We start from the raw sequence: 12568 nt of genomic DNA on the forward strand, positions 1-12568 counted from the left end.
GCGGTTCTAGGGAAGACCATGCACCAGGTCAGAAGGGCCTGCGGGGAGGATGAGCTTCCTCCCGCACAAGTTCAAGTCCCTCCCAGCGCGGAGGGAGTGCTTTCTGTGGTTCCCACAGAATGACCCTCACGTGACGCTCACTGCTGGCTACCGTGGAGAGGGCCACGGCGTGCGTGTTGTGATGCTGGGACAACAGGGAAGTCCGAGACCACGGAAAGCCAGCCGTGCAGTGAGTCAGCCCTCATTCTGTGGAGGGAAATAATCTGACTTGCTAATGTGCTGTCCGACCCACAGGGCCGTGCAGCCGCCGGGCGGGACGCACAGCCCGTGTCCTGGCCACACCTCCTCGGGCCGCACACCTCATCCGGCGTCTCCTACCCAGCTTTTCGGCTACCAATGCCTCCCGGGGGCCTGGGTCCCGATGGCGGCTGAGGCGGATTACCACAGACTCTGCCGCTTCAAGTCACGCAAATGTGTTCCCTACGCTTCGAGTTCTACAGGTCGCAAGTCTGAAGTGGGTCAGAGCGCTGGTTCTGGGGGCTCGAGAGAGACGCCAGTTCCTTGGACTTTTCCAGTTTCTACAGCAGGGATGGGGAATGCCCAGGCCAAGGGCCACGGAAGGCCAGCAAACTCACGTGGCCTGGCCCTGCCAAGGCCTTCGGGGTGCATGAATTCCATGTCTGACCACATACAGCAGCTCCTTTGTAAGCTGATACTGTTGTGTGGCCCCCGAATGATGTTATCAATATCCACACGGCCCAGGGCGGGTCCCCACCCCGGGTGGACAGGCCGCCTTCACCCCTGGGCTGCTGGCCCGTCCTCCAGCCTCAAAGCCAGCAGCGTGGCCTCCTGCCCTTTCCTGCTCTCTGCTGTCACCCTCACACCGCCTCCCTCTGATCGCCCTCTTCTAAGGGCCCTCCTGGTTGTAGGAGACCCACCTGGATAACCCAGAACGGTCTCCCCATCTCAAAGCCCTCACCTTAGTCACAGCTGCCAAACACCCCCTTGACGATGCGCAGGGGATCGGGACATGAATGTCTGTCTTGGGGGGGGGGGGGCCTTGTTCGGCCTACCACCCCAGGGCTATGGCCAGATGAACGCTATTTCTGAAATTTCCTGATGAAGTTTGTGTGTGCCCTTCCGACCGCGGCCCCGCCTCGGGGATGTGGCCACCCCTTTGGAACTCCACCGGAGCGAGCGGCACTTCCTGGAGAAGGCCCCTGTCTGCGACCGAATACACACCCGGTTCCTTTCCTTGAGTCCATGGTTTGTCGTGAAGCATAAGGATACATAACTCCCTAGGCCATCTATAAACAGGAGAAAACAAAACCCAGGATGCTAAAAAAAAAGGCCTTCTGATGTCACGACCCGTCGGACTGCGGCATCTCCTGCTCTGGCCGGCAGAAGCAGCGCCGAGGGGGCAGCAGGCGGACACACCGGGGCCGGGAGAGGAAGGGCCTGTGTATTTCGGGGGACAGGCGGCTGAGCAGCGGACGCAAATGGGAGGGAATTCTCCGCTCCTGGCCCACGGCAAGCACCTGGCCCGGCTCCCCCTCGGCACGTGGCTCAGCCAGGACAGCGCACAGGGCGCCGGGCGCCTTGGACATCGGCTGCTTCTGGGCTCCATGAGTCTGTCACAAACACGGGCTCTGAGTCCGGAGCACGAGCCGCCCCCCTAAGGCTCACCTGTCTCTCCGGCACTAGGAAGTCCTCCAGAAAAAGGGCCAGCATTTGCCCAGCCGGCGTGACTGAGTGGTTGAGCGTCCACCTGTGAACCAGGAAGTCACGGTTCGATTCCTGATCAGGGCACATGTCCAGGTTGGGGGCTCGATCCCCAGTATGGGGCGTGCAGGAGGCAGCCAATCAGTGATGCTCTCTCATCACTGATGTTCCTCTCTCTCCCTCTCGCTTCCTCTCTGAAATCAATAAAAATATTTTTTTAAATAAAGGGGCAGCACCATGTCCCCCCAAGGCCTCCGAGCTCTGCAGAGCAAGGCCTGGTTCTGCGGAGGCCCCACGACTTAGCAAACTCAGGTGGCTTCCTGGTTGGTGCTGCCACGTCCCTCTTGCTCACACGTCTTGAAGTGTAAACTCCCATAATGCCCGTGCTGTCTAGACACCATGCATTCCTAAAGATGTAACGGAGACAACCCCACCCTGACTTCAGCCAGAGTTCAGTCTAGCATTTCCTGGGACACGGATTCCCACGGATGCTTGGTGAGAAAGCAGGGTCGTTTTCACCAAAGCCGCTTCCCTCGCTCGAGGAATGCACGCTGAACGACCCATCCTGGATTTGTTAATTATGCGTTAATCTAACAGCTTCTTGAATTTTCCTGACAAGGTCAATTTATCAAAACCCTATGAAACCAAGTACTTCTACCCTTTCAAACGTCCCTGGATTGAGTGTGGCATCAAAATTCTATTCATTGCAACCAAGGACTTATTGAGTATCATCAAGGATACTTCGGGTTAAAGATTAGCTTGGCACCAACTAACTGGTGGTTTCCACCAAAAATCTCAGGGTCTGAATAGATTTTTTTGGCCTGCATTTTTTTCCCAAAATCTAGGGCCCATCATGAGAAACAGCTTTCCTGTTTCCCTGAGACTGAAGCTTTCTCTAACGAGCACCCAGTTTTACACGTTTAGCTGTTGGGAGGGACATGAGAATAAAATGGCCCCGTGTGCTCAGTGAGTCTGTGATCCAGCAGAAGAGACCAGACCAAGATTCAGGAAACTGAACAAGAGGAACTTCATCTCTCTCAGCCCCGGGGTTTCTCCTCTAACAAATGAGGGGGTTGAAATAGGTAATCCACATCGGTATCCCTGCCTTACACTTTATAAAACAGTTTCATTTTTTTCTTAATTGTCCTCCACCATAATCATACAAGGCAGGGATTTCATAGGGAGAAAACAGACTGAGATGTTAAGCTACTAAACTGAGGTTCAACAACTGGTGGGGCCGTGGACTTGAACGAGGCATCCACTCCTGCATCCTACAAGAGGGGATGCTGTGATTCTGTGATTCTGGAAACTTCTATGGTGCTGAGTGTTATGTGTACAGTCTTTTCTGCAGTTTATTTACTGTAATGAACGTAAAGCAGGCAAAAGCAGCTGCCCTTCAAAACCAGTTAATGTACGGCTGACCACAAGGAACTAATCAGTCAAAACTCATGAGGTCGATGAAGGTTCTAGAGCAAGCGTGTCAAACTCGCAGCCCGCGGGCCACATGCCTTGTTTATTGGGCCCGTGTTGGCCTTTGAGTTTGACATGCTTGTTCTAGAGCAGTGATCGGCAAACTCATTCGTCAGCAGAGCCAAATACCAACAGTACAACGATCGAAATGTCTCTTGAGAGCCAAATTTTTTAAACTTAAACTTCTTCTTACGCCACTTCTTCAAAATAGACTTGCCCAGGCCGTGGTATTTTGTGGAAAAGCCACACTCAAGGGGCCAAAGAGCCGCAGTTTGCCGACCACGGTTCTAGAGCCTTTTCTGCTTTCACCATTGCACACAGACTGGTCAGACATCTGCAAGCTCACAGAAGGAAGCTTTCTCCGAGAGCTGATCGCAGAAGGCCGCACGGTGCTGTGGGTAATGGGGCTCGATGGGTCTGGGGACCTCCCGCCGCCCACGCACAGGTTCCCCTGCGCACAGGTTCCCCTGCTCACCATTACAAACCCGTCCTGGTCGTTGTCACCCTCCTTAAAAGGCCGAAGGGCAGCGTCCTTTCCTCCGGCTTCCCGGGCCCCGGGCTGTGAGAGAGGAGCAGCACCCCAGCAGTGACAGAGCCTGGGAGCCTCTCTGCCCGGGACCAGCCCTGGCACAGCCCCAGCGGGCCAGCTGCTCGGAGTGGAAGGAGGCGGAGTGGGGTGAGCAGGAAAAGTGAGGTCACCCTCAGAGCAGTCAACCGTCTCTGCCAGGCGGGCCAGTCGGCGAGGTGCAGAGAATTTACTGCAGGGAGATGTCCAGCAGGAGACACGCAGTCTGGCCCGGCCCGGAGCCCGTGCTGCGGGCACCAGGAGGACAGCCATGCCACGGGGACGGGGACTCACAGCCAGGCACCGCGTCGCTTTCTCCCAGAGAGACTTCCTCCCCTCGCTTTAGCTATCGCTCCAGGAAATGCATGAATTGGGCTGCTCTGGGGTTGGCCAGAAGCCATCAGATCCGCCCAGGACAGTGGTCGGCAAACTCATGAGTCCACAGAGCCAAATATCAACAGCACAATGATCGAAATGTCTTTTGAGAGCCAAATTTTTTAAACTTAAACTTCTTCTAACGCCACTTCTTCAAAACAGACTCGCCCAGGCCGTGGTATTTTGTGGAAGAGCCACATGTGGCTCGCAAGCCGCAGTTTGCTGACCACGGGCTCAGGACAGTCCCAGGTGGTGGCTGGCGGGAAGCTTTTAGTAGCTGGCTTTAGGCCACAGCGCCCACCCTTGCCCCGCGGGCTGAACGGGGAGCCCTCCTGTGTGTCCTCCAAGTGGCCTGGACATCTCTGCACCTTAGCACTGACCTCCCTGGCTTCTCCTAGGAGGCTCAGCTGCTCCTCCCCTAAGGACCACAGGACAGGAACCTGAGTTTCCGGCCCAACACCTAGCATGGCACCTGGCACTCGGTTAGAGCTCAGTAAACACCTGTTATTCCTAAGGAAATTCATTCTCATCGGAGCTGGAGACAAAGAGGAGGGGCAGAGAGCATCATTGCCCAAATACCGTATTTTCCGGCATATAAGACGACTTTTTAACCCAGGAAAATCTTATATACACCCAGTCGTCTTATACGCCGGAAAATACGGTAACAGAAATGTACAGCCACCAGATCTTCCTTTCAGGCAGCATCTCCAGCCACTCCTCCGGCTCACACCAACCTTCCAGCGCCTGGAATGTTTTACACGGAAGCGCCACTTCCAGGTCCTCTGTCTGTGCTCATCGGCGCGGGGCAGCGGCTGCATCTTCTAATCAGCACCTGGCTCATGTTACCCGTGCTTCAGGGCCGGGAGGGGGAAGTGGGAGTCGACTGTGGAACGGGATCATGTGACAAGCACAACCCGAGATGCGCTGGAAATCCAACGTGGGTAGAGGGATGTGCACCAGACCGTTTTACGTAGAGCAGCAAAACCCTACACTCCACGAATTGGTGCCTGGTCATATAAATTAGGCCACAGTCACAGGATGGATAGGACTTACATAGTGGGATATTATGCTACATTAGATCATATTTTAGCAAAATAGAGAACAGCGGTATATCCAGCAAAAAGCAGGTCGCAGAATGGGACATGGTCACAATTTTACCAATTGTGGGTGTACAGAGCACCTGGAGGAAATAGACCCAAATGTCACACCATCTATTTCTGGGGGAAGTTGATTTTTAAAGTCTTATTTGAACCTTTTCATATATTACTTTATTTTATGTTACCACAGACATGGGTTACTTTCTGTCATTTTCAAAACAGCCTGTTTTGAAATTGCAAACGGAAGAGGCATGTTATTCGCCAACCGGAAGCTCTTCTGCTCCTGCCCTCGATGGTCAAGTTCAAGCTCTCGACCGCGAAGCCACCCAGGGTGCCCCTGGCTCCTCCTCATACTTATCCCCACAGCCCAGAAAGCTCTGCCCGAAAGTGAAGTGGCAGCCGGGCCCCTGCAGGTCAAAATAGGAGCCCTTTTATTTGGGGTGTGTGCCTGCAAAGGAGCCACCCCGGAAACGCTGTGGGCAGCAGGCAGCTCTGGGGACGCCGGGAGCAGCCATTAGGGGAACCCCTTCCTCTGGGCAGGAGAGAGCTGGTCTTGCTTCTGTCACTAACTGGGGGCCACAGGCCATTCAAGTTCAAATTCAAAAGAAAAGCTGGCATCCGCCCTGCCCACCCTCGTAGGCCTGTTCTAGGGTTTAATACAATCCTGGGTGCGCTGTCTTTTGTAAGCTACAAAGCACCCAAGGAATCAATATCTGGCCGTCCAAGAATGTGTCCTTATTAAGATAATGATCTATGCTCCCATTTTTATTTTTATTTTTTTTGCAAGAAATCACGAGAAGCGATCTACCGTATTTTCCGGCGTATAAGATGACTTTTTAACCCAGGAAAATCTTATATGCCCAGTCGTCTTATACTCCGGAAAATACGGTATATTCCTTCTCACACTCGAGAGAAGTTACCAGGAAGTTCATTGGCCGCGGTGAACTCATTTTATGTTTCCCTGCACCTGTGCCCTGGGAACAGAAACCATGCTCTGTGCCCACTTAACGTGCTGCTGGCTTCCCTCGGGCACATGGACGGGTTGACGCTCCCCGGCTCCCCGGAGAGAAGGCGGGGCCAGAAGCCTGACCTCCTGCCACTGGAGTGCAGATGGACGTTAACGACACCCTTCCAGGCTGGGCACCCCGCCTCCCGGGGAGACCCTCCCCACGCCCCCCTCCTTGCTTCCTACTTCACATCCTGGGTGCATTTCCCATGCCATTATCTATTCCGCTGAAATGTGAGGTCTAATGGTAGCGTCATATTCCATTATATAAGCACTGTCCATTATAGGAATAGGTCCTAATTTATATGACCAGGCATCGATTCGCAGAGCGTCGGGTTTTGCTGCTCTACGTAAAATGGTCTGGTGCACATCCTTCTACCCAGGTCCTGCTGGTTGTGCGAGATGTGGCGGGAGGCTCCGAGGCCCCTGAAACGTGGTGGCATGTTAGGTAGGGGAGCCTGAGTCCCTACATCTCAGTGGAAGGCCACCCCCGCCCCAAACACCAATACAACAGAGAGATACGAGAAACGCATACCCTGGGCTCATTTGTTACACCACGTATCTTCCCTGACTGATACACTTCATGACCCTGGGCACCTCTCCACTCCACAGTGACGGTCAACGCTTTCGCACGGGGACAACGGGAACCCATACGGTAAAGCCAACCCCCTCGTCCCACAGAAAACTCAGCCAAGAAAAATTAAGAGAATTTGTTCCGATTCCTGGGCAGGTTTAAGACCTGCTCCCTTATTCCCAGAGGAAACCTCGGGAGCACGTGCCGATTTAAACAACTGGGAAAAGAGAATGGCCAGAAGGGGAACACATGTGCAACCTCACGGCCACGGCACCGACGAGGGGAGTTGCAAACAGCAGAGGGTTCTGGGCCCTCAGGTGGGAGAGGTTGGGAGGGGAGTCTACACCTCCTGCAGACACTGTAGACCGTGGGAGCAGTGTAATCGTGGGTCCACGGTTTCTCACGTGTTTTATCTGTGTTTAGCCATGTCCCCGGGGGCCGCGTGAAGCACCGGGCTCTGAGCCGGGGAGTTTCCCGAAGGACAAGAGCGGAGAAAGGCTGTGTCGCCGGCCCACGTCTCTGCGCGGGCTCTAACCAGCCCTGCTCTTCCTTGCTCAGAGGCTACTCACCTGGTAGGGGTACAGGGTGACCCCGTTGGCTCTTGAGAGGGACCAGGTGCCATCCAGGTACTGGTGAGCCTGGATGGCCACGGAGCTGAGGATGTTCCCGTTGCTGGGGCTGGTGGCCATCTGGAGGCTGACCTTGGCCTGGTGGGTGGGGGACACGCTCTTCTTCTCGGCCCCATTGCTGACGCCCAGGCCGTTGGGTTTGCTGCTGTGCTTGTTGCTGACGAAGGCCGTGTAGTTGGAGGAGGCGTAGGAGGCGGGCACGAAGGCCCAGTCCCGGGGCGGCTGCAGCCCGCCCACGTGCCGGGACCCCACCAGCGCGGGGATGCTGGGCAGGGGTGGCGGCGAGCCGGGGGAGCCGTCGTAGTGCTCGCTGCCCGCGGCCTGTTCCAAGGTCAGCACCATCTGGATGGCCTCCTGCTTCAGCTGGTTCAGGTGCGTGGCGCAGATGTCACAGCGGTTGTCCCTGTCATTCCAGGCCTTCCGGGTGGTGTTGGGGACCTGCAGCTTGTCGTGGATGACGGCGGAGAAGGCCGGGTCCTGTGGGCACAAGCAGAGCAAAGGAGAGCCTGGTGAGCACGCCTCAGAGGCCGGTGGGCACCCACTGGGTCAGTGGTCGGCAAACTCGTGAGTCCACAGAGCCCAATATCAACAGCACAACGACTGAAATGTCTTTTTGAGAGGCAAATTTTTTAAACTTAAACTTCTTCTAACGCCACTTCTTCAACATAGACTCACCCAGGCCGTGGTATTTTGTGGAAGAGCCACACTCAAGGGGCCAAAGAGCCGCGGTTTGCCGACCACTGCACTAGGTCCTAGAGTTACTCGACTGGTGGGATTGGCATCCCACAGACACGGGCACGGAAATGAGGCAGAAGAGCCTCCAGGTGACAAGCGCCTTTCACAAACGCAGGTTTGTATAGTGGAGACTTAAGAGACGGTTAAAAATTAAAGATTTCTAAGCACCCTCCTTGCCAGGCCAGTCAACACACTCCAGGTTCTCCTTGTGCCTGAAGGGCTACGGCCGCACCTGGGTGCCCCCACCGTGCCGTTAGTAGGCACGGATGTCTGTCCCGGCGCGGCGGGCTGAGCTCACGCATTCTGGACAAGTGCCCCGTGGCCCCGGCCCCTGTGAACCCTGGGAAGCTGGTAACGAATGGAGGTGCTGCCTGTGACCCCGAGCAGAGATTCTGTTCGGGGGAAGCCTCGGCCTCATGAGCACCGGGTGCCACGTGCCCCTGGGAGAAAACCAAACTCACCGCCTCTGGCCCCGAGACCCAGCCAGCTCCAGCGGCCCAGCCACCCTCGCAGATCCCTCTGCTGACCTTTGCCCCGTGGCGAGCTGGCCATGCCTGATTCCGGGTCCTGATATCCTGATCCAGCAGAAGAAAACTATCTCCTGGACAAACAGCCCAAGTTACTTCCCCCACAAAGTTCATCTAAAAACTACCGTTAACCACTCCTTAGCTCGGAAGCCCTCACCCAAGAGAAACCGGGAAAGCACTGAGGATGCTTTCTTTCGTTTCCTTCGCTTTAACCTTTTGCACTCAGATGTCGAGTGTGACTCGACACGGTTAGCATCGGTAGCAGCTCTTCTTATACTCTTTGAATGTATCAATAATTTGAAATATAAAAAAATCCAAATAAGTACGTTTGTATGAAAAGAAACTCCAGTTTCTTTATTCTACTGCCGCGCTTTGTAAAATCTGGGGTGTTTAAAAAATTAAATCCCGAGTAGAATAAAGGAATCGAGAAAAAAGCAAGCGAGTGCAAAGGGTTCATTTTCCCAGGAAGGCAGGACTGCACAGAGTGCTGAGCGGTAGGTGTGTTGACTGGGTATCGAAACACGTGGAGGCTAGCTCCAGTTCTGCTACGAATTCGCTGTGTGACCCTGGACCACTTCCTTAGCCTCACGGAACCTGTCATCGGTCACACACATCCTTGTCGTCCGGCCCTCCTGTCTCCATGGGTAGGGAAACTGGGACAGAAGAACACCGTGTCCATCCACGTGGACAGAGCTACCGGGCCATATCTGGGGCCTGGCTACACTTTTGAGATTCAACAATTATTGCAAATAATTGATGAGGCTTCTCTCAAGGTGCATCTCCCTCAAGGACACCAGAAGAAAACCTGTCAGCTCCTAGGGGGCGGGAACCCCATCAGGGCCGCACGGGGTTGGGTGCGCGGAGGGTGAGGGCGGTGGTGTGGGTCACCAGGGCGGCAGGAAGCTCAGCGGTGGGAGGGGCGTTCTTAATTACGATCCATCTTGATTACGATCCCCAGCATCTTGTTTTCCTTGTTTAACTACCCTGAACAGCCCCTCGGCGCGCACTGATTAATTGATTAATAAATCAGGAGGCCTCTTTACCCAGCAGCGGCAAGGAGTGGCTCCGGAGGTAGAAACTCAAGACCGTCACAGGAAACAGTGGGAAGCAAGAGGAGGTCAAGGGCGATCAGGTCTGGCTCACAGTGACGCAGACCAGGGAGACCTGCCCTGCCGTGTCCGTCTCCAGGCCTGTGCTTTGTCCACAGGCTCAGAGGGCAGCTCAGGGCACGTGGGACCCACAGGGGCGCTATGGACCATTCCAGAGCAGACTGTCACCTCCGTTTCCCGAGGAGGACTCTGAGGGTCCTCCCAAAGGGGTCAGAGCTTGGACAACGCCCTGACTCCTTGGCCACGAGTCCACAACATTTCACTTCAAGAGCCAAAGGCTCAACTTTTTTGCACCAACATCTGAGGTTTTCACCCCATTCAGCTGGGAAATGGTCATCTGTTCAAAAGGAATTTATTTGGACCCCCATAGGAGTCGAGATATAGCCTCTTGCTTTTCTTCACATAACATTACATAATGAGAATCTTATCAGCAAATGTTATTTGAAAGTGTGGTTTTTAATGACCACAGGATGTTTATCCTTCGGTTGTTTCATAATTCGTTTGTTTGCTTCCGCATTCCACCACTGCGGTGGGAGAAATCAGAGACCACCATTCAAAACCAATCCGCAACCCACGGCTTATGCTATCGAGGCATGGGGTTCGAGAAGCCTCTGAGGGCTCACTTAGAATGCTTGCTAACCCAGTCACCGGCAGAGGTGTCCCAGGAAGGAGGCAGGCACACGACCAGGGCCATCAGCACACAGCAGTGTATTTCAGATCCTGGTGGAAGCTGCCCTGACCCGGGCATCTGCGGCTGGATGGCACATCTGCCTACACACCCGCCGGGAGCCTGTGCTCTCTTCTGGGTTTCGACTCCTCTCGCTGGAGGCGGTGCCTTCTTTACTGCACGCACTGCCCTTCGCTGCGCAACTTCCAACAGCTAACAAGCAAGTCATGGCGGCCGCCTAACAAGCCAGGCCCTGCAGCAGGCGTGAGAACGGTTTCTGTCCTGAGTTCATAGTCAAGGAGACTTCTTGGTAGAGGACAACGGTTTCTGTCCTGAGTTCACAGTCAAGGGGACTTCTTGGTGGTGGACTACCAAACGCCACGTCCCTATGCTGTCACCTCTAGTCCAGACCAATCAACACACACACACACACACACACACACACACACACACACACACAGAAAGAGAGAGAGAGAGAGAGAGAGAGAGAGAGAGAGGGAGGGAGGGAGCGAGCTCGGTGGCCCCCTCCCGGCTCCCGAGGCATCGACAACACAGCTGACTACCAGTCTGAGCAACGATGCCACAGCCAAGCCACGAGCCCGCTGTTGCCTTGTCCGGGGCAACAATGAGATTGTCCCTTTAATGAGCGCGCAACTGCCTACTGATGTCAGAGAGGAGTTCCTCCGTGACGCAGCCCTGATCTGAAGCCTTATGGGAGTTCTTATCATCAAAGGGCCTCCGTGAGGCAAGAGATCCATCTTCGGGGAACGAAAACCCCTTTCCAGTGCTCGTGCACACATGATAAATATTTAGTGCGGCTCAAAACTTCCAAGAGGAACGGCCCACGGACACAGCCTTCCCCAAGTGCCGGGATGCCGAGGATGGCGCTGCCGGCACAGCGGTACCAGCAGGAAGGAAAGGGAGAAGGGGCCTCGGAACCCTGCGTGACTCGCTCGTGCTAAGCGTCCCTGACGCCGACGCCAACAGGACGCAGCGGCCCCGCAGACGAAGAGGAGAGCAGCACTGCCTCAGCTGACACCAGGCACGCGGGCCGCAGGAGGAACGAATCGGGCACCCAGAATCGCATGCTGCCCAGGTGGAGGCCTGCAAAGACCCTCATGTTGTCTAGTGCGGACCCATCCTGTGACGTCAGGAAACACGCAAAGAGGAAGGGCGGGAAGCCAGGCACAAGTTGAACCTCTTACTTTTTAAAAGAATTTTAAAAATTGATTGTAAGAGAGAAATGGAGGGAGATGAAGAGGGAGAGAGAGATACATCGATGTGAGAGCAAAACATCAGCCGGCTGCCTCCTACACGCCCCCTGCTGGGGGTTAAACCTGCAACCTGGGCATGTGCCCTGACCGGGAATCGAACCATCACCTTTCGGTGCGCGGGACAACACCCAGCCAACTGAGCCACACCAGCCAGGGGGAACCTTGACTTCTGAAGCCCCGCTTTTTATTTCTGCACGTATGACAATGGGCCATTGGGGTACCCGGGCAACGCGGTCATCCTCAACGTTCAAGGGCAAGGGTCTGTGCTCAAAACACTCTCATCTTTCAAAACGAATACAAAATTATGTGTATCCCGCATCTGCCAGGAAGAGGGAGTCAAGAAAACATTTCGCCGATTAGAAAACTGGGGAAGTCCCTCAGAAGGAAGGTGGGATGGATGAGGTTAACGCTCAGGCACCCCAGTCTCCCCGAGCAGTGACCCCCACAAAGAACAAAGCATGTGCCCCTGACGGTTTCCGGCCCCTCTGCTTCTTTTACGGGCATTTCAGGAAAGGGTGTGCTGCCAGGCTGCTGAAGGGCCTCTTGTCTAACGGCCGTCTTCGGTCAACTCATGTCCGAAATGCCAACCAGCGGACGTAACGTCTTCCTCAGGAAGATTTGGTTCCTCAAGGTCATCGGCCCCCTGACCTTCACTTCTCACGCACACGTGTGCTCGACGGGTGTGGAAGGTCCAAGGGACAGACAGGACCAGGACACGCTGGAGTCTTGTCTTTCTCAAGTGCGATGCTGCTCACCCAGGGGTCACGTTGAAGCTACCAGGGCGTGTCAGAATGAGTTTGCTCGGATGAGACCTGACC

General features: G+C 54.9%; 1 protein-coding gene across 4 annotated transcripts in view; it reads right to left on the bottom strand.

The window, feature by feature from the left end:
- Positions 1–12568, bottom strand: part of KIF26B (kinesin family member 26B) — a 371316-nt gene that overhangs the window by 227498 nt on the left and 131250 nt on the right. For all 4 annotated transcript variants that reach the window (XR_013813119.1, XR_013813120.1, XR_013813121.1 and 1 more), the window contains exon 3: positions 7379–7915. Coding sequence is in view for 1 of the 4 variants with exons in the window: in XM_079763803.1 (XP_079619929.1) it covers positions 7379–7915 (537 nt within the window). In the remaining 3 variants the exon portion in view is untranslated. The remainder of the gene's footprint in view (positions 1–7378; positions 7916–12568) is intronic.

This window comes from Cnephaeus nilssonii (genome assembly GCF_951640355.1).
Source record: "Cnephaeus nilssonii genome assembly, chromosome: 23".
Lineage (NCBI taxonomy): Eukaryota > Metazoa > Chordata > Mammalia > Chiroptera > Vespertilionidae > Cnephaeus > Cnephaeus nilssonii.